Genomic DNA, 18,335 nt, shown 5'->3' with positions numbered 1-18,335 from the left:
TAAGTCTGCCTTCAGGGATCCAACTGTGAACTGATGATGTGAGCAAACTTCTTTTGTATACTTTACACAAGATTGTGGCGTATTTCTTCTTTTAAAAGGGATATAAAGGGGACTTTATAGGGACGTGGGGGGTACTGTGAGTTAAACCACAGAGCCTAGGGCTTGCTGGTCAGAAGGGTCGGCCGTTCGAATCCCTGTGACGGGGTGAGCTCCCGTTGCTCAGTCCCTGCTCCTGCCAACCTAGCAGTTTGAAAACACGTCAAAGTGCAAGTAGATAAATAGGTACCACTCCGGTGGGAAGGTAAACGGCATTTCCGTGTGCTGCTCTGGTTCGCCAGAAGTCGCTTAATCATGCTGGACACATGACCCGGAAGCTGTACGCCGGCTCCCTCGGCCAATAAAGCGAGATGAGCGAGGCAATCCCAGAGTCGGTCACGACTGGACCTAATGGTCAGGGGTTCCTTTACCTAAAGGGGACTTACCTGGAACCTAATAGTGAGAGGCTTACACGAGCCTGCAACCAGCTACCTGCTGGGCGTTTAAAAAGGGGGATGTAAAACTCTGCTAAGTTTTACTTGCGCAAGTTAGGAAGGATATTAATAAACAATATATCCTCTCCTGCCTCCCTGAACATTCTCATGTGTTATGAACCTTTCCCAAGTCTGCAGTGTCCTTTTTGAGAAGAGGCACCCAGAACTAGCCTTCCAACCTCTGCTTAGGAACCACCAAGGAAGGAAAATCCACCGCCTTCCCAGGTAGTCTGCAGAACGGCTCCGAAACAGATTGGGTTTCCAACGTCTGATGTTGAAAGAATGGTTTGGCTCCTAAGAAGCCACTTTCACCCGATCCAAGTCAGAAGCGACGAGCAAGCGTTCATTGGATGTGCAAAAAAATCTGATAAGGAAGGGGAATGAGGCAGGAGTTTTTTCCATATAGAAAGTTACATTTGTTTCTCAACAGGTATATACCAATTGAACGGAACTAGTGACTTCACCCAAACATCGATGTTTATAACCCAAATTGCATATAATTGTAAAAATAAAAAAATTCCTTCCTGTAGCACCTTAAAGACCAACTAAGTAGTTCTTGGTATAAGCTTTCGTGTGCATGCACACTTCTTCAGATACACAATATGTTCAGATACGTGTGTATCTGAAGAAGTGTGCATGCACACGAAAGCTTATACCAAGAACTACTTAGTTGGTCTTTAAGGTGCTACAGGAAGGAATTTTTTTATTTTGACTATGGCAGACCAACACGGCTACCCATCTGTAATTGCATATAATTGTGTTTTAAAGCTTCGTCTTATCCAATTCTATCCTCTCTCATGTGTTTCTTGATATATTGTCCAACTTTCTTACACTTCAAGCCCTGTTGTCCATGGAGGTGCAGGTCAATTCTGTGTCCAGGGCAGCTGTCTACCAGCTCCATCTGGTATGCAGGATGAGACCCTACCTGCCCGCAGACTGTCTCGCCAGAGTGGTGCATGGTCTGGTTATCTCCCGCTTGGACTACTGCCATGCGCTCTACGTGGGGCTACCTTTGAAGGGACCTGGAAACTGCAACTAATCCAGAATGCGGCAGCTAGACTGGTGACTGGGAGTGGCCACCGAGACCACATAACACCAGTCTTGAAAGACCTACATTGGCTCCCAGTACGTTTCCAAGCACATTTCAAAGTGTTGGTGCTGACCTTTAAAGCCCTAAACGGCCTCGGTCCAGTATACCTGAAGGAGCGTCTCCACCCCCATCATTCTGCTGAGGTCCAGCGCTGAGGGCCTTCTGGCGGTTCCCTCTTTGCTAAAAGCAAAGCCACAGGGAACCAGGCAGAGGGCCTTCTTGGTAGTGGCGCCCGCCCTGTGGGACGCCCTCCCTTCAGATGTCAAAGAGATACAGTAAACAACTACCTGACATTTAGAAGAAATCTGAATTCAGCCCTGTTCAGGGAAGTTTTTAATGTGTGACATTTTAATGTATTTTTAATCTTTGTTGGAAGCTGCCCAGAGTGGCTGGGGAAACCCAGCCTGATGGAGGGGTAAAAATAATAAATTATTATTATTATTATTATTATTATTATTATTATTATTATTATTATTATTCTGCACCTGGGCAACAACTTTTCATATAGGCTAGAAAGGGTTCCCAGTTTTAAAAGCTTTTCTCATCCCACTGCAGGGCTGTAGAATCATGGAACTGTGGGGTTGGAAGGTCCCCCCCCCCCAGGTCATCCAGCCCAACCCGCTGCCACGTGGGTCTCCCTTACCCATATCGGTGCCTGCTCACATCTCGGATCAGCTTTTCTGACAGGTAAGCGCCGATGCGGTCGAGCTTCTCGGGAGCAGAAAGGGCATAGAAAGTCAGCTTCTCCATGTTGGTTTTCACCAGCCCATCCTGGGGGGAAAAGGGAACATGTGTCAGGACTCGAGTCTGCACGGCCGTCTTGAGGGATGTCAGACAAGGACCTCTGCTCAAAGGATGTACAGTGGTGCGTCGCAAGACGAAAAGAATCCGTTCTGTGATTCTCTTCGTCTAGCGGTTTTTTCGTCTTGCGAAGCAAGCCCATTGACGGATTAGCGGATTAGCGCTATTAGCGGCTTTTAGCGGCTTATCTGCTGATCGGATCAGCTGATAAGTGGCTTAGCGGCTTAGAAAAAGGGGGGGGGACCAGCAGGAACTCGCAAGACATTGTCGTCTTGCGAAGCAAGCCCATAGGAGATTCGTTTTGCGAAGCACCTCCAAAATGGAAAACTCTTTCGTCTAGCGAGTTTTCCGTCTTGCGAGGCATTCGTCTTGCGGGGCACCACTGTATCTAGGGAGGAACCGAGGAGCCATTGGCTGTTCACGTGGTACAGCCTAGCCCCTATAAAAATTCTCCGCTTCAGACCTTTTGTAAGTTTGGGGGCAAACTTTGATAGGTGGAACTGCCACCATTACCGGTGCCTCATAATCCCACCTTTGTAAGAACTTGATCTTGAGCTGAAGGACACACATACCATCACACATACCATCTCGGGACTATTTAATTGCTCATCGTCTAACATTGTGTATGCCATCAAATGCCAACAGTGTCATTCAGCTCTCTATATTGGACAAACAGGCCAAACCTTACGCCAAAGAATAAACGGACATAAATCTGACATCAAGAATCACAAAACAAAGAAACCAGTAGGAGAACACTTCAATCTCCCAGGACATTCTATACAAGATCTCAAAGTAGCTGTTTTACTACAAAGGAATTTCAGAAATAGACTGGAAAGAGAAGCTGCTGAATTGCAACTCATTACCAAACTTAAAACCATGGAGAGACCTGGTCTGAACAAAGACATTGGATTCTTATCTCACTATACATGACTAAGCCATTTCTCACCTTCTCACCCCTTGCCTTTTCCTGTAAGACCTATTACAGTCGTTAAGTGTCGTCACCAGGCTCATCTCAGCTATCTGCCAATCTCCCATTCCCACCACCCTTCTGAGTAATACCCCTCCCCACCTTCTCACCATATAGAAGGATCTGGCAACTTCTGTTTCAGTGTATCTGAAGAAGTGTGCATGCACACGAAAGCTCATACCAAGAACTAACTTAGTTGGTCTTTAAGGTGCTACTGGAAGGAATTTTTTTATTTTGACTATGGCAGACCAACACGGCTACCTATCTACAACTAAAACATTATAGTTTAGAGAAGCCTCCCCAGGGGCAAAAAGCAGATCATGTTGTTGTTGTTTTGAAAGAGGGAAGAGGGTGTTGAAACAAAGCCGCTGATTGTTTGCCGATGAGGAAAGAGAGATAAGGGATGCTAGAGATAAAGGAGACTGCCTGGGATGGGGAGGTAAAGACAGCAAACTTGTAAAAGGGGGAAATAGGAAGGCTAAAGCAATGAGGAGAGAAATTAGAAGAAAAGGAGGAGCAAAAAACTGCTCCAGCTAAGGAAAAGACACTAAGGCAAACAAGAGGAAAGGGGGTGTTGAAAGGAAACAGAAAAGAGATAAGGGATGCTAGCGGAGGCTGCCTGGGAGGGGGGAGGTAATGGATCCTCAGGATTTTTGCATTGGGTCACCCCAAATTCACCATCAGATCACATGTCTGTGGCTACAGCATGAACCACAAAAATCATACATCCATTGTTTCGTTCAGAATATTTTTTTTCTTGTTTTCCTCCTCTAAAAACTAGGTGCGTCTTATGGTCAGGTGTGTCTTGTGGAGAGAAAAATATGGTACATTGAACTGTAATTATAGTACATTCTTAATATGCAGTCAGTAGTTCATTGTTTGATTATACTGGCCCCCAAAGTGACAGAAGTCTGGAGGGAGAACCAATGGGAACCAAAATGCATCAAATGGGGGGGGGGGTGAGTTTGTATAAAAATGCACACCTTTGTGAAAATAATGTACATAAATGCATTACTTTAGAGGAAATTGTTGACTTTCCCCCCTTCCCCCCAAAACTCCTACCCCACAAAGTTTGGACACGATGAGCTGAACTGAAGATTAGAAAAATAACAAAAATGAGGAAAACGAGAACTGACAGATTCCTCTATCCTCCTACCTTTTGCAATCACGTATCCTTCACTCTTAAAAAAACAGGATGCACCCCCCATTCCCGGAAAACATAACCCTTAATTTGGCAGCACTTTCGGATCTCTACCTCCTGTGCTTTGCCTTTCAGTTCGGAAGTAAATCAGGAAGAAAGTTTCAGGGAGATGGGGGGAGGGAAGAGAAGACATATGGAAGGAGGTGTGAAAACAGCTCTCCCCATTTGGCAATGAGCTGCCTGTTAGAATTCCTGCTCTGTGATTGCAGTCATGGGACTTTTATCTTTCCCATGACGTGATATGTTTTGACTCCACAGAGTGGGAAGTGACGGAGACAGGATGTTCGTGTTACTGTGTGTTCCGTGAAGTAGGACTGTTGTCCTTTGTTCTTTTTCTCTTTGCTGTCTGATGCTAGAGAGAGAGACCCTTGTTGCAGTGCTCCATGTGTGTTTATATGTAAATAAAGTAGATTAGCCAAAATGCTGAGTTTCTGAGGTCTGGCACGCAAACTGTGAACACTTTGCGGATCTCTAAGTGTGCCGATGTCTGTTGGCGTCGGTCGCTGTGATGTTCGGGCAGAAGAAAGCTTTGGAAGCTCCCGAAAAATTGACCAGGAGGGAGGGAACATGCCAGTCGGGCATATGTCTCTGCCAGGGTCCTACCCGAGTGTAAGACGAGCTCCTGACAGAAGGAGCAGGGTATGTTTAGCCTGGGAAAGAGTAGACACAGGGGATAGGATAGCCATCTCCAAGAATCTCAAGGGTTGTCACATGAAAGAGCAAACAAGCTTATTTTCTCCTGCTCCGGAGGGTAGGACTCGAACCCAGGGTTTCAAGTATCAAGAAAGGAGATTCCGACTAAACATTCAGAAAAACTTCCTGACAACTGTTCGACAGTGGAATGGTCTCCCTTGGGAGGTGGTGGACTCTCCTTCCTTGGAGGTTTTTAAGCAGCGGCTGAATGGCCGTCTGACAGGGATGCTTTGGCTGGGATTCCTGCATTGCAGGGGGTTGGGCTGGATGACCTTTGGGGGTCCCTTCCAACTCTACAATTCTATGAGTCTATCATTAGCAATGTCCCCAGTCTGGAAGTCTAAATAGCCGCTATAGACATGCCAGTCAGGCATGTGTCTCTGCCAGAGTCCTACTCGAGTGTAGGCTGAACTCCTACTTATCCTGTTTTAAGCTTCTACACCAGGAAAGTGACTGTGGCTTGTTTTTCATTTTATGATAGATGATAGATAGATAGATAGATAGATAGATAGATAGATAGATAGATTGTGTGACTGCAGAAATGGATAACAGCCCCCCATCCAAACAATGACTATAATCAGTGCAGGTAAGAATATTTTTTAATTTTTATTTTTATCATCCACAATACTGTCTTATTTATTTTATAGTACAGAGCATTGATTATTGCTTTCATTTTATGGACCAATGGTCTTGTTAGATAGTAAAATTCATGTTAAATTGCTGTTTTAGGAGTTGTTTTTAAAAGTCTGGAACGGATTAATCCATTTTGCATTACTTTCAATGGGAAAGCATGCCTTGGTTTTGGAACGCTTTGGCTTTGGAACGGACTTCCGGAACGGATTAAGTTTGAGAAGCAAGGTACCACTGTAACTTGAAGCCAGGGGTTCGAGTCCTACCCTCCAGAGCATCAGAAAGCAAGCTTGCTCCTTCTTCCATGCGACAGCCCATGAGATATTGGAAGATGGCTCTCCCTCTCAGTCTCCTCTTTTCCAAGCTAAAACATATCCAACTCCTTCAACCATTCCTCATCATGCTTGCATCACCAGCTCCCTCAAGTGTTCCTTGAAAGGATTGGTTTCCAGACCCTTTGACTGGCTTTGGTTGGGGGAACACAATGATTTCTGCTTTAGGGAACAACCCTTAATCACTCATCATCAGAGGCAAGTCCCCAATGAACCCTATGAGGTTTACTTCCATGGGACAAACTAAACGCAACATCAATCACAGATAGGTAGCCGTGTAGCACCTTAAAGACCAGTAGCACCTTAAAGACCAACTAAGTTAGTTCTTGGTATGAGCTTTCATGTGCATGCACACTTCTTCAGATACACATCAATCAGTTAGTTTGCCCTTAAGCTCCAATTGTTTCTTGTGGGTCCCAGCTTGGAACCCACATTGCAGGGGGTTGGACTTGATGTCCTTTGGAGTCCCTTCCAACTTTACAATTCTATGATTCTGTGACCGCAGTAGGGGGCAAAAAGATAAAATCCTCTTCAGTGCTACCCCAGGGCTCTGTTCTGGATTGTACTCTCCCCTCACCCAGCTCCACCCAGGCAACGACTGCAACTAGAATCCTCCCCTCAAGGGGAAGCGATGAGATTTGTGGGATGTGAAACACAAGAGCAGTCAAGTACAACATTCCTAGAGTGAACATGCTTACACATGGGGAGGAATGTTTGTTCAGCCAGCAGGTAAACTTCTGGGCTGGGACAGACTTCCTCTGCATGTGAGTAGAGGTGGGCGTGGCCTCACCTGTGCAGGTAACGAGAAAAGCACAGGGCAGGGGCAGCCATCTCTCTCTCTCTTCTCTTCCTTCGAAGAAGCAACATCCACTAAGCTAAAGATGCCCTCTTGGCTCCCAGCCAAGAGAGGACAAAGGGACTGTCTCCTTATGAGATAGTTTCCAGGTGTATGTTGCTTTTCTAAGCTAAGTCTGCCTTCTGGGATCGGACTGTGAACAGAATGTGAGTGAGTAAACTCTTTTTATACTTTTATAGAAGACTGTGTCGTGTCTTATCTTTTCTGAGGGAATAAGAGGGAAACACCAGAACAGTTATTATAGAGGCTTTAGCGAGCCTGAGCAAACGCACCTGCTGTGAGTTTTAAAAAGGGGAATGTTACTCTGCTAAATTGTGAACTTGTTTACACAAGTTGGAAAGGCTATAATCAAGCAATATATCCTCTCCTGCATCCCTGAACATTCCTATAAGATTTGCATCACTTGTGGTCCAGCCCAGGAAATTTGCACTGGTCAGGCTGCCCTTTGCAGTATTGATCTTGACCTAAAGAATTTGGATGCTCTGTGCAGAATCCACATTCCTGGGAGGGCGAGGAGGGAAGGATGTCAACACACACACACACACACACACACACACAGCACAACAACTCTGAGTTTATCCGCAGAGAATGGGCTGAGTAGAGGAGCATGTTTACCTCTGGATCCTCGGGGAAAATGTTGTCAACAAGCCTCTTGTAACGGGGGCGCAAAGCTCCACAACAGCCGCAGACACCTGGAAGAGAAGAGGAGACCATGAGGACATCAGAAAGAGCCTCCTGTTCTCACAGCGGCCAACCAGATGTCAGTGGGGAACCAGCAAGCAGGATTCGAACACAAGAGCACTACTTCCCCTCTGCAGTTCCCAGCAACTGGTCTCCAGAAGCTGCTTCAAATTGTGGAATAAGATCATAGCCATCCATAGCCCTCTACTCCTCCATTAATTTCTCCATCATTTAATGCCATCTAGGTTGATGGGACGCGGGTGGCGCTGTGGGTTAAACCACTGAGCCTAGGGCTTGCCGATCAGAAGGTGGGCGGTTCGAATCCCCGCGACGGGGTGAGCTCCCGTTGCTCGGTCCCTGCTCCTGCCAACCTAGCAGTTCGAAAGCACGTCAAAGTGCAAGTAGATAAATAGGTACCGCTCCGGCGGAAAGGTAAACGGCGTTTCCATGCGCTGCTTTGGTTCGCCAGAAGCGGCTTAGTCATGCTGGCCACATGACCCGGAAGTTGTATGCCGGCTCCCTCAGACCTAATGGTCAGGGGTCCCTTTACCCTTTACCTTAGGTTGATAGCCTGAGACCTTCGGGTATAGGGCGGTATAGAAATAGAATAAATAATAATAAAATAAATAAATAATGTCCATCTCTGCTTATTGTGGGAGGGAGTTCCACAGTTTAACTACATGTTTCAAGAAGGACTTTATTTCGACTCCTGCTTGTGGGTTTCTCCAAAGAGCCACCTGGCGGGCTGCTGGGGGAACAGGATGCTAGAGTAAATGGGCTACTCGCCCAATCCGTTCTTTAAGTCCCAGGCTGGGCTGAGGTGGGGAGAAGAGGAGGAAAAGATTTCAGGGACAGAGAAATGCGAGCCTCGCTCCAGGCAAGGCAGCACAAATGCTCTTTGCGTGGCAAGTCCCCTCCCCCATGTGAAATGAAGACACTGGACACAGTATTTAAGGTTAATGGACATAGAAGGCCACAACTTTATTGATTACAAAATTGGAAGGTATTGGCCTTAGGCATTGGCTCCTATCAACTACCCGGCATGGAAACTGGGAAGGGTTATCCACAAGCCGTGGGAGTCCTGTTGAAGTACGCCAACTAGGATCCCACGGGTGTCACCGCTCGGGGGCGTGCCAGAGGCCCTTACCTCCCTAGGTTTTGGACAAGGCAACGCCCCCCAGAGTCCTCTACCGGACTACCCTTTTCTTTTTGGGGAAGGTGATGGCGTTTCGTTCCCCCCTTTATTTGCATACCAATTGACCCCTGCTAATGCCTAACCGCCAACACCGATTAAGTTGTGACGTTTGCTACGAGGTAGGCGAAAAAACCAAAAGGCTCGAAGTGTGCCGACTTGGAAAAATTCCTACCAGGCCCCTTGCGGCGACCAACCAAAGTCCATAGCAAGGTCAAAGCTACCTAAAACCTAAGGGGTGGGTGGGATGGGAAAAAACCGCACAGCTGATAAGGGGCAAAGAGGGCGGTCCCCGGGTGTGCCTAGTCTTAAATAGGCTAGACCACGCCTCCCCGGTCCGCCGATTGGCGGGCCGGGTCGCCGACACGCCTGGGGATTCCCTAATCTTGCGGGGGCAATGGCCAGCCCCCGCGTGGGATGTGGGAGGGATTTCTGCCCGCAACCCCCTCTCCTCCCAGGTCGGAAATGGCTTTATCGGTTGGAGGCCATGACTCACAGGAGTGAAAAACGCCCCGGCAACCTTTCAGGAGTGAGAAGGCAAGGAAAGGGATGGTGCCTTCATTTCATCGCTCAGAAGTAGACCAGATGTAGCCCTAGGAAAAGAGGCTGGAAGGAGTAGTTTGACAGCGGCAGAGAGAGGCCTTTGCTTTTTCTTTGCTGCGGTGTGTGTCACGACCTTGTGCAGGCAAGCCCTGAGCTACCCAAGGTAAAGTTTTGCTTGCCATACTGTGCCACCCCACCCTATCTCGGTCGCACTCTGTGCCACACGCTTCATCCCATTCAGTCCGGCTTGCTCAGCCAGGGAGATGCAGAGCTCCCCAAATCATGGCCGAACCCCGCAGGTGGGGAGAGAAAACGGGAGCCTGAGCTGGTTTCCGTTCTCTCAAATAAGCAGCTCCACAGCCAGTGGTGTAGCGTGGGTTGCCAGCGACCGGGTCAAGGCACAAAAGAAGGGGCATCACCTGCGGCTGCCTGCTCCCTGGGAGATGCTCAAGCTGTGTGTTCTGCTTGTTGCTGGGCCAGGAAAGGAAGCCACCTCCCTCCCAGTCTTGACACACCTTCAGAACCTCTGTAGCCCAGTGGAGTATCGTGGGTTGCGCTCTTAAGAATTTTGCGCCTGGGGCAATCGCCCCTGCAACCCCCTACCAGCGCTACGCCACTGTCCACAGCCACTCCTCGAAGCACGCAAACTTCAGCCCGGGGGGGGGGTTCATCAACAAGGGCCGCATTCTTTTCCAGGTGACCTTGCGGGGGCCATGTGTCAGTGCTGGGCGGGGCCAGGGGCAAAAGTGGGCGGAGCAATACACACTAAATTTGCCATTGCAAAGCAAGGTAGCTTCTGCTCTCTCTCTCTCTCACTCTCTCTCACACACACAAACACACACATCTTCCATGCAGGTGAGCAAAAGGCATTGTCCAAGTTCAAGTGCAAATTCCAGTCGGGCAAAGACATTCAAGGAGGATGAAGATCAGGGCATGGCCTGGTTAGAGTTCCAGGGGCCAAGCAGAGAAGCCTAGAGGGCCACACGTAGTCCCAACCCCGAGGTTTCCCACACCTGCAAAATTTAGCCTTTCCCTCCTATTCCTCCAGTGCAACATCCCAGGAAACAAGGAGGGCCAGGTTAAGCTGTGTACCGGAAGGGGCAATAATAATTTAATAATGATAATTTTATTATTTACAACCTGCCCATCTGGCTGGGACTCCCCAGCCACTCTGGGCAGCTTACAGCGTATTTAAATTCCCAAAGCACCCCTCTTTTCAACCCTGTAATTGGGGGGGGGCTAGCCTGTGCCCCTCCAGACATTTGTTGGGCTGCTATTCCATCAGCCCCTGTTGGCACAGCTAAGACCAGGGCCTGATGGGAGTTGTAGTCCCAGCAAAGCCTGGAGGACCACAGATGGTCTCCAGGCTCTGATCTAATTCCCTCTGCCCTTCAGGTCACGGCCTAATATAGCCCAGAGTGGGCTTGAGTCCATTGAAATAGGTGGTTTTAAGAAGGAAGAAATGGATGCAGTGAGAGATTTTACTTTCTTGGGCTCCATGATCACTGCAGATGGGGACAGCAGTCACGAAATTAAAAGACACCTGCTTCTTGGGAGAAAAGTGATGACAAACCTAGACAGCGTCTTAAAAAGCAGAGACATCACCTTGCCAACAAAGGCCTGTATAGTTAAAGCTCTGGTTTTCCCAGTGGTGATGTATGGAAGTGAGAGCTGGACCATAAAGAAGGCTGATCGCCAAAGAATGGATGCTTTTGAATTCTGGTGCTGGAGGAGACTCTTGAGAGTCCCATGGACTGCAAGAAGATCAAACCTCTCCATTCTGAAGGAAATCAGCCCTGAGTGCTCACTGGAAGGACAGATCCTGAAGCTGAGGCTTCAATACTTTGGCCACCTCATGAGAAGAGAAGACTCCCTGGAAAAGACCCTGATGTTGGGAAAGATGGAAGGCACAAGGAGAAGGGGACGACAGAGGACGAGATGGTGGGACAGTGTTCTTGAAGCTACCAACATGAGTTTGACCAAACTGCGGGAGGCAGTGGAAGACAGGAGTGCCTGGCGTGCTCTGGTCCAGGGGGTCACGAAGAGTCGGACATGACTAAACGACTAAACAACAACAACAAGTAGGTTTGAGTCCTCTGCATTGAATTGCAGCCTCTGCAATTGCTGTTGCCTGGTTCAATATTTTTCCCCTCCCATGATTGATCGGCACAATTACTCTAAACTTCTCCCCCTCGCCTCTGGCTCCTTCCTCAAAGTGAGCAATTGATTCTTCTCCTTCAACACAAAGTGCCTTGCACCTAACCTCCTAATGAATTCTCCATTCCTATCCGCAACGAATCTTGCCTCTCATGATCTCTTAAAGCCGCCTCATTATCGCAGATGCCAGACTAATGTTAAGTTGATCCCATTTCTAATGTGAAAACATGATGAGCTCGCTTGCAGGGCTCCAGAAATTCAGATCTGAGTGCACTGAGCTGGGATAGCTCAGTTGGTAGACCATGAGATTCTTAATCTCAGGGACGTGGGTCAGAGCCCCACGCAGGGGGTCAGACTAGACAGCCCTTGGGGTCCCTTCCAACTCTCCAATTCAGATCTACTTGCTCAGAACAAATCCCATTGATTCAGCCGGAATCACTCCCAGATGCGTCTGCAAAAAGATTATTATTATTATTACTACTCAAGGCAGCTTATGCAGATTAAAACAACCCAGGCAGAACACAAAGAGCTAAACACACACAGAAGATGGTCGTTAAAAAGCAATCAAGCTCTAATGGAATTAAAGCAATACAAAAACCAAATCTGTTAAAATGCAGTTCCCCTTCTGTAGGGAGGGATCCCTGCCAGTCTTTCCTGGGGGCCTAGGCTTCTCCTCAGTTAGCTGCTGTTCTGGGGCGTCCCTGAGTTTCTAGGGGGCCAGATCCACCACGGAAGTGGAGTTACCTGGCAGAAGGTTGACATGGTGCCAATATGGACTCTCCTCCACTGGAGATTTTAAAGCAGAGTTTGGATGGCCCTCTGTCAGGGATTCTTTAGTTGAGATTCCTGCTGTGTAGGGGGTTGGACCAGATGACCCTTAGGTGTCCCTTGCAACTCTATGGTTCTACAAATATGATTGGGCTAAAAGGGGAGGGGGGCAGAGAGAGAGAGAGAGCTTCACACAGCAGCCCAGAGAGATTCTCCTGCGAGATCTTGCCAGCCCCCTCACATATTCGCACCTCCAGACACTTCAACACTATGATAGGAATTTTGAGGTCTTAGATATATGGTAATGTTCATAAGTGTACCAACCAAGCACGTACATAGATCAGCACAGGAAGACCGACCTGAAACCATTTTGATTCCCAAACTGACCAAATGTTTTCCCTGCAAAGGGGGGGGGGTCAGAGAGCCTTCCCATTGTCTCAGGAATTGAGTAATAAGCATTTTAATGGGTGACAGACTCTCAGGAAAGGCAATCAGATAACCTGCCAGACAGGAGATAAAGCACTCAGATTTCTGCTGTAGACCGCCCTTTCTGTGATGTAGGTATGATGTATCTGGGGTGGTGGTCTTGAGCTACACCCCTTCTGTGATGTGTGTGTGATTTTTCTGGGGGTGGTCTTGATCTACAGGGTGGCAATTTCAAAAGACTTTATAAGGCCTTGCGCGTCATTGTTCTGGGTTCCTCCTCCTTTCCTGCGGGTGAGGGGAGCACCCTGTTGCAACAGATCAATAAAGATCAAGCTTACTAGCTGCTTTGCTTCTCAATATTCTCTGGTTGGCCTCTGTTATCTTCTCCTACCAATAGGGAACCTACGTAAGGACTCTATATGGGCTCTTGGAAAGGGAAACGGGCAATTTTTGTTTACAACAACATGCAGACAAGGCTCGCCACCCACCCCTCACCAGAGGCAAATTCGTTTTAAATTCCCCCACAAATTCGCTCCCTATATCCCTGAGGCCTCTGCCTGAAATTTGCGCCAGAAATGAATGATGCAACAGCATTTAATGTCTCTCCTCCTCTGCCCCATCCAAAGCACAGACGACCCACTGAGCTGAATACCTGCGGGGGCAAAAGGGAACCATGGGCCCTGCCTTGTGGGGTAACATGCCAGGCTGTGGGGGGGTGTGTGTGTGATGGAGGCTGACAGATTGCTTTATTCCTTCCTCAGAGGGGCAGGGAAGGATTCCCCCAAGGTGGGGGAAGAAAGGAGGAGAGTGAAGAGACTGGCGCCTTGCCAAGGAGGATATTTGCATAATAAGACCTCGCTTTCATCTCATCCTCTCCATGTTCAGCACACTTTGCAAACATTAACTGATTAATCTTCACAACACGGCCCCTCCCTGGGCTAAACATCCCCCCTTTCTTTAAATGAATAAAAAAATACAGATGGGTGAAAAAGAAAAGCTTTGCTTCATCCATTGCTTTGCCAGATCAGACTAAAGTTCTGGCTAGCCCACCATCCTGATCTCCGAACGGGGGCTTCCAGGAAACTCACCGATGAGGAGGAAAGGGTTTTTTTTCAAGCTACACTGCCCTTGAAGCTGGAGGTTCCATTCTTAGCGATCACAAAACATAAGGAGAGCCTGGTGGGTCAGGCCAATGACCCATCTAGATCAGCATCCCCTTCCAACAGTGGCTGACCGGATGCCGGCGGGAAAACTCCAAGCAGGATTTGAACACAAGACCCCTCTTCCCTGTTGCGGGAATTTATGTATAGGTTGGGGGTGGGGTTGCCCCTCCAGCAGATGTCATGCACATGCAGTCCATTACCAAAACCAGCACAATCGCTTTTGTGACTTTTGTGATTTGTCCCCACTTCATCACAGTTTCTTCCTGTCTATTCAAAGGGCCCCTGCTGCACAAATGTAAGAATTCACAGATCAATGTATCTATGTACTGGCTCACTGAGAAAACTTCAGAAATTCATATAGACAGGTGAGTTCAGCTACTCAGCAGCCCCTCTGCCTGAGGGATAATTCCTGGCATCCTGATACCTGAGTGCCAGACAGGTAGCCATTCCAGAAATAACAAACCCATATGAAGACAAAAGGGTGTGATTCACTTGGTTGGGAAACAGGGCAATGTAAATACGGTATCTCTTTTGTTACACTTGATGGGTGTTTGGTGGAGGGCAAGGGGAACCATGGGGCAGGGTCCAGGATGCTCAGATTCCTGCCACCAGACCTCCCCTTTCAAGATGTAACCGTGATGTATAAGTGATGTAGTTTGGGGGGGGGTGTAACATGGGGATTAGGTAAAGGTAAAGGGACCCCTGACCATTAGGTCCAGTCGTGGCCGACTCTGGGGTTGCAGCGCTCATCTCGCTTTATTGGCTGAGGGAGCCAGCGTACAGCTTCCGGGTCATCTGGCCAGCATGACTAAGCCGCTTCTGGTGAACCAGAGCAGCGTACAAAAACACTGTTTACCTTCCCGCTGCAGTGTTACCTATTTACCTACTTGCACCAGTGTGCTTTCAAACTGCTAGGTTGGCAGGAGCTGGGACAAAGCAATGGGAGCTCACCCCATCGCAGGGATTCGAACCGCCAACCTTCTGATCGACAAGTCCTAGGCTCTGTGGTTTAACCCACAGCACCACCTGTGTCCCTTTTAGTCAGCTGCTTATTGTAAGGTCTTTATTCCTCATGCAAGCAAGTTGGGGGGGGGTTATATCAAAATACCAGTCGATACTTTCTCTTCTCATTTAAACTGGATTAAAGTTGCAAACCATATACAGAGAACCCCACTTGCACTGTTGCAACAGCCCACTGCTAGGTTTGCAAGGCACCATCCGCTGGGAGCTTCTCCTGCACAAGCCCTGCTCAAACTACTATTATTTTCTATCCTGCTTTCTTCCTGGACCAGGACTCAAGGTGGCTTGCACAAATTAAAGCAAGCCCAACAAAATGCAAAGCGCTAAAAGCATATAAAAGAGAATCGTTAAGAAAGTAATGAAACTGTAATAGAATTAAAACAACATATAAAACAATTTGATTAAAATCACAGAATTGTAGAGTTGGTCTTCTATTTCAACCCTCTAAAACACAGGATAATAAAAACAAATATTGAGAATAAACAACAGCATTGTACTATTCAAGAGCCCTTTTAAAAAAAAGTTAGTTTCCTCAAAGGCCTTTCAGAATAATACACTAGCTTTAATTGTGGAAATAGATAGCTCAGTTGGTAAGAGCACAGTGCTGATAACGCCAAGGTTGCAGGTTCGATTCCCCGTGTGGGACAGCTGCATATTTCTTCATCGCAGGGGGTTGGACTGGATGATCCCACAGGGTCCCTTCCAACTCTACAATTCTATGATTCTATAAAATGCACTCCTGGCCACTGCAGAGACCTGGGCATCCAGGCTCAGAGCTGAGTCCAGGATCACATCACAGTCAACTTTTCCCTTTTCTTGCGAGGAATCCTATTCGGAATAAGGGAATTTCCCTTTAAAAAAGAGAAAAGTTAACAGCTATGCATCCAAACTACAAAACCGATTCTTCAGGCGATTCCCCGTTCTGCTTTCCAAACGACACAGAGCCCCTCGGTCCCGTCTGGACGAAGTTCACCCTTATCCAGTCCGTTGCCGATGAACAGGAGCGGGGCAAGACCCACCCCCAGCGGATCATGCCCGCCACGCACCTTTTTACATCCCTTGCCCGTGTCCAGAGAGGAAAAGTGTCCCCAACCACGGGCAGCGAGAGACACCAAGGAGGCGAAGCAACACTGAGAGCTGCAAGGAGACAGTTTTTAAAAAAGCAAAACCCAGGAGGAAAAGGCGAAGGGAGTCTATGCAAAAGAAAGACACCCCCCCAAAAGAAATTCAGCGCAGCGTTTCCAACCTCCCAGCCCCGCTTTACTTGCGGCCTCCATCTGCTCCGCCGGGATCATGTATCTGGCGACAGCCAAAGTCCAGCTCTTTGTCTCCGTGACAAAGACTTGAGCCAAGTCGAGATGGAGACGGAAGGGGAGCCGTCAGCAAGCCCGGCCCAGCCCTGCCCAGGCTGTGATACGCTATGCCAATGGCCGGCAAGACCGCAGCCGGCGGCTGATGCTCCTTTGCAAAGACCTCTCGCCTTCCGGCTGGGTCTCTGCTTCCCACAGCAGCCGGCAGGGAAAAGCTTCTATCCATGCTCATGCACACTTCGGCACAGTGGCGTAGCGTGGGTTGCCAGCACCCGGGGCAAGGCAAGTAATTTGCGCCCCCTAACCCTAACCCCCAGATGTTGCGCCCGGTGCAGCCGGCCCCCCCTGCACCCCCCACGCTAGCCACTGCTTCGGCAGTCCTATGTCAAAGCTCAACAACTTTAGCCAAACCGCTCCCCCCCCCAAAAAAAAACTTTTGTGTCCAGATTTTCAGTTTGTGAAATACATTGGTACCTCGGGTTACAGGCGCCTCATGTTACAGACGCTTCAGGTTGCAGACTCCGTTAACCCAGAAGTAGTACCTCGGGTTAAGAACTTTGCTTCAGGATGAGAACAGAAATCGTGTTCCGGCGGCACGGTGGCAGCAGGAGGCCCCATTAGCTAAAGTGGTGCTTCAGGTTAAGAACGGTTTCAGGTTGAGAACGGACCTCCAGAACGAATTAAGTACTTAACCCAAGGTACCACTGTATGGCAATCCTAGCATAATACAGTGGTACCTGGGGTTACATACGCTTCAGGTCACATACGCTTCAGGTTACAGACTCCGCTAACCCAGAAATAGTGCTTCAGGTTAAGAACTTTGTTTCAGGATGAGAACAGAGGTCGTGCTCCGACGGCGCGGCAGCAGCAGGAGGCCCCATTAGCTAAAGTGGTGCTTCAGGTTAAGAACAGTTTCAGGTTAAGAATGGACCTCCGGAACGAATTAAGTACTTAATTTGAGGTACCACTGTACAGGATAATGCTAGCTTTGTTTTGTATTTCAGGTCTTCTCTCTCTCTTTCTCTGCCAAGATTCAGGTAGGTAGCCGTGTTCGTCTGACGCAGTCGAAATAAAAAAATAAAAATTTTCCAGTAGCACCTTAGAGACCAACTAAGTTTGTTCTAGGACGCAGATGGTGCTAGGATCTAAACCACAGAGCCTAGGGCTTGCCGATCGGAAGGTTGGCAGTTTGAATCCCCGCGATAGGGTGAGCTCCCTTTACTTTTTAAGTTTGTTCTGGGTATACGTTTTCGTTTGCATGTGCACTTTTTTATAAGATATTTATTAAGATTTTCAAAGTATTACAAAGTAAAAATAAAAAATACAAAATAAAAATGGTTAAAAAAAACTCATTCTTTCCATTACTTATTTTTCATTAGCTTATTTCCCGGACCTCCTCACGCCTCCTTTTTTTGTATTCCAGTTCAGTTTGTTGGTTCAGCAAATCCTTACCCTCTTTGTTTATCCTAGTCTTTAATCTTAAAATATTGTATCGTTAAATTTTTACCTATTAATAATCCATTTTTCATATTCCCTTATAGTATTACAGCTGAAAACCACTTAATTTCTATCCAACATCATTCTAACATTCATTAATTTTACAATATTTCTGTAGATAGTCTTTAAATTTCTTCCAATCTTCTTCCACTGACTCTTCTCCCTGGTCTCGGATTCTGCCAGTCATTTCCGCCAGTTCCATATAATCAATCACCTTCATCTGCCATTCTTCCAGGGTGGGTAGATCTTGTGTCTTCCAATACTTTGCAATAAGTATTCTTGCTGCTGTTGTGGCATACATAAAAAAAGTTCTGTCCTTCTTTGGCACCAATTGGCCGACTATGCCTAGGAGAAAGGCCTCTGGTTTCTTCAAGAAGGTATATTTAAATACCTTTTTCAATTCATTATATATCATCTCCCAGAAAGCCTTAATCTTTGGGCACATCCACCAAAGGTGAAAAAATGTACCTTCAGTTTC

The 18,335-nt window shown here is 47.6% G+C and overlaps 1 protein-coding gene across 6 annotated transcripts in view; it reads right to left on the bottom strand.

The window, feature by feature from the left end:
• The window catches only part of EFR3B (EFR3 homolog B), a 132,718-nt gene that overhangs the window by 53,580 nt on the left and 60,803 nt on the right, over window positions 1-18,335 (bottom strand). For 5 of the 6 annotated variants that reach the window (XM_082217475.1, XM_082217477.1, XM_082217473.1 and 2 more), the window contains exons 2-3: window positions 7,716-7,792; window positions 2,264-2,391 (exon numbers count right to left, since the gene is read on the bottom strand). In XM_082217475.1, the coding sequence (XP_082073601.1) occupies window positions 2,264-2,391; window positions 7,716-7,792 (205 nt within the window). Of the gene's footprint in view, window positions 1-2,263; window positions 2,392-7,715; window positions 7,793-16,314; window positions 16,340-18,335 lie in introns of those variants that run through there. The other variant, XM_082217474.1, reaches the window with a different exon arrangement.

The sequence above is a fragment of the Podarcis vaucheri genome (genome assembly GCF_965113315.1).
Source record: "Podarcis vaucheri genome assembly, chromosome: 3".
In the NCBI taxonomy this organism is placed as follows: domain Eukaryota; kingdom Metazoa; phylum Chordata; class Lepidosauria; order Squamata; family Lacertidae; genus Podarcis; species Podarcis vaucheri.
Note: the sequence above shows the minus strand (reverse complement) of the source record. Positions and strands in the feature narration are given on the sequence as shown.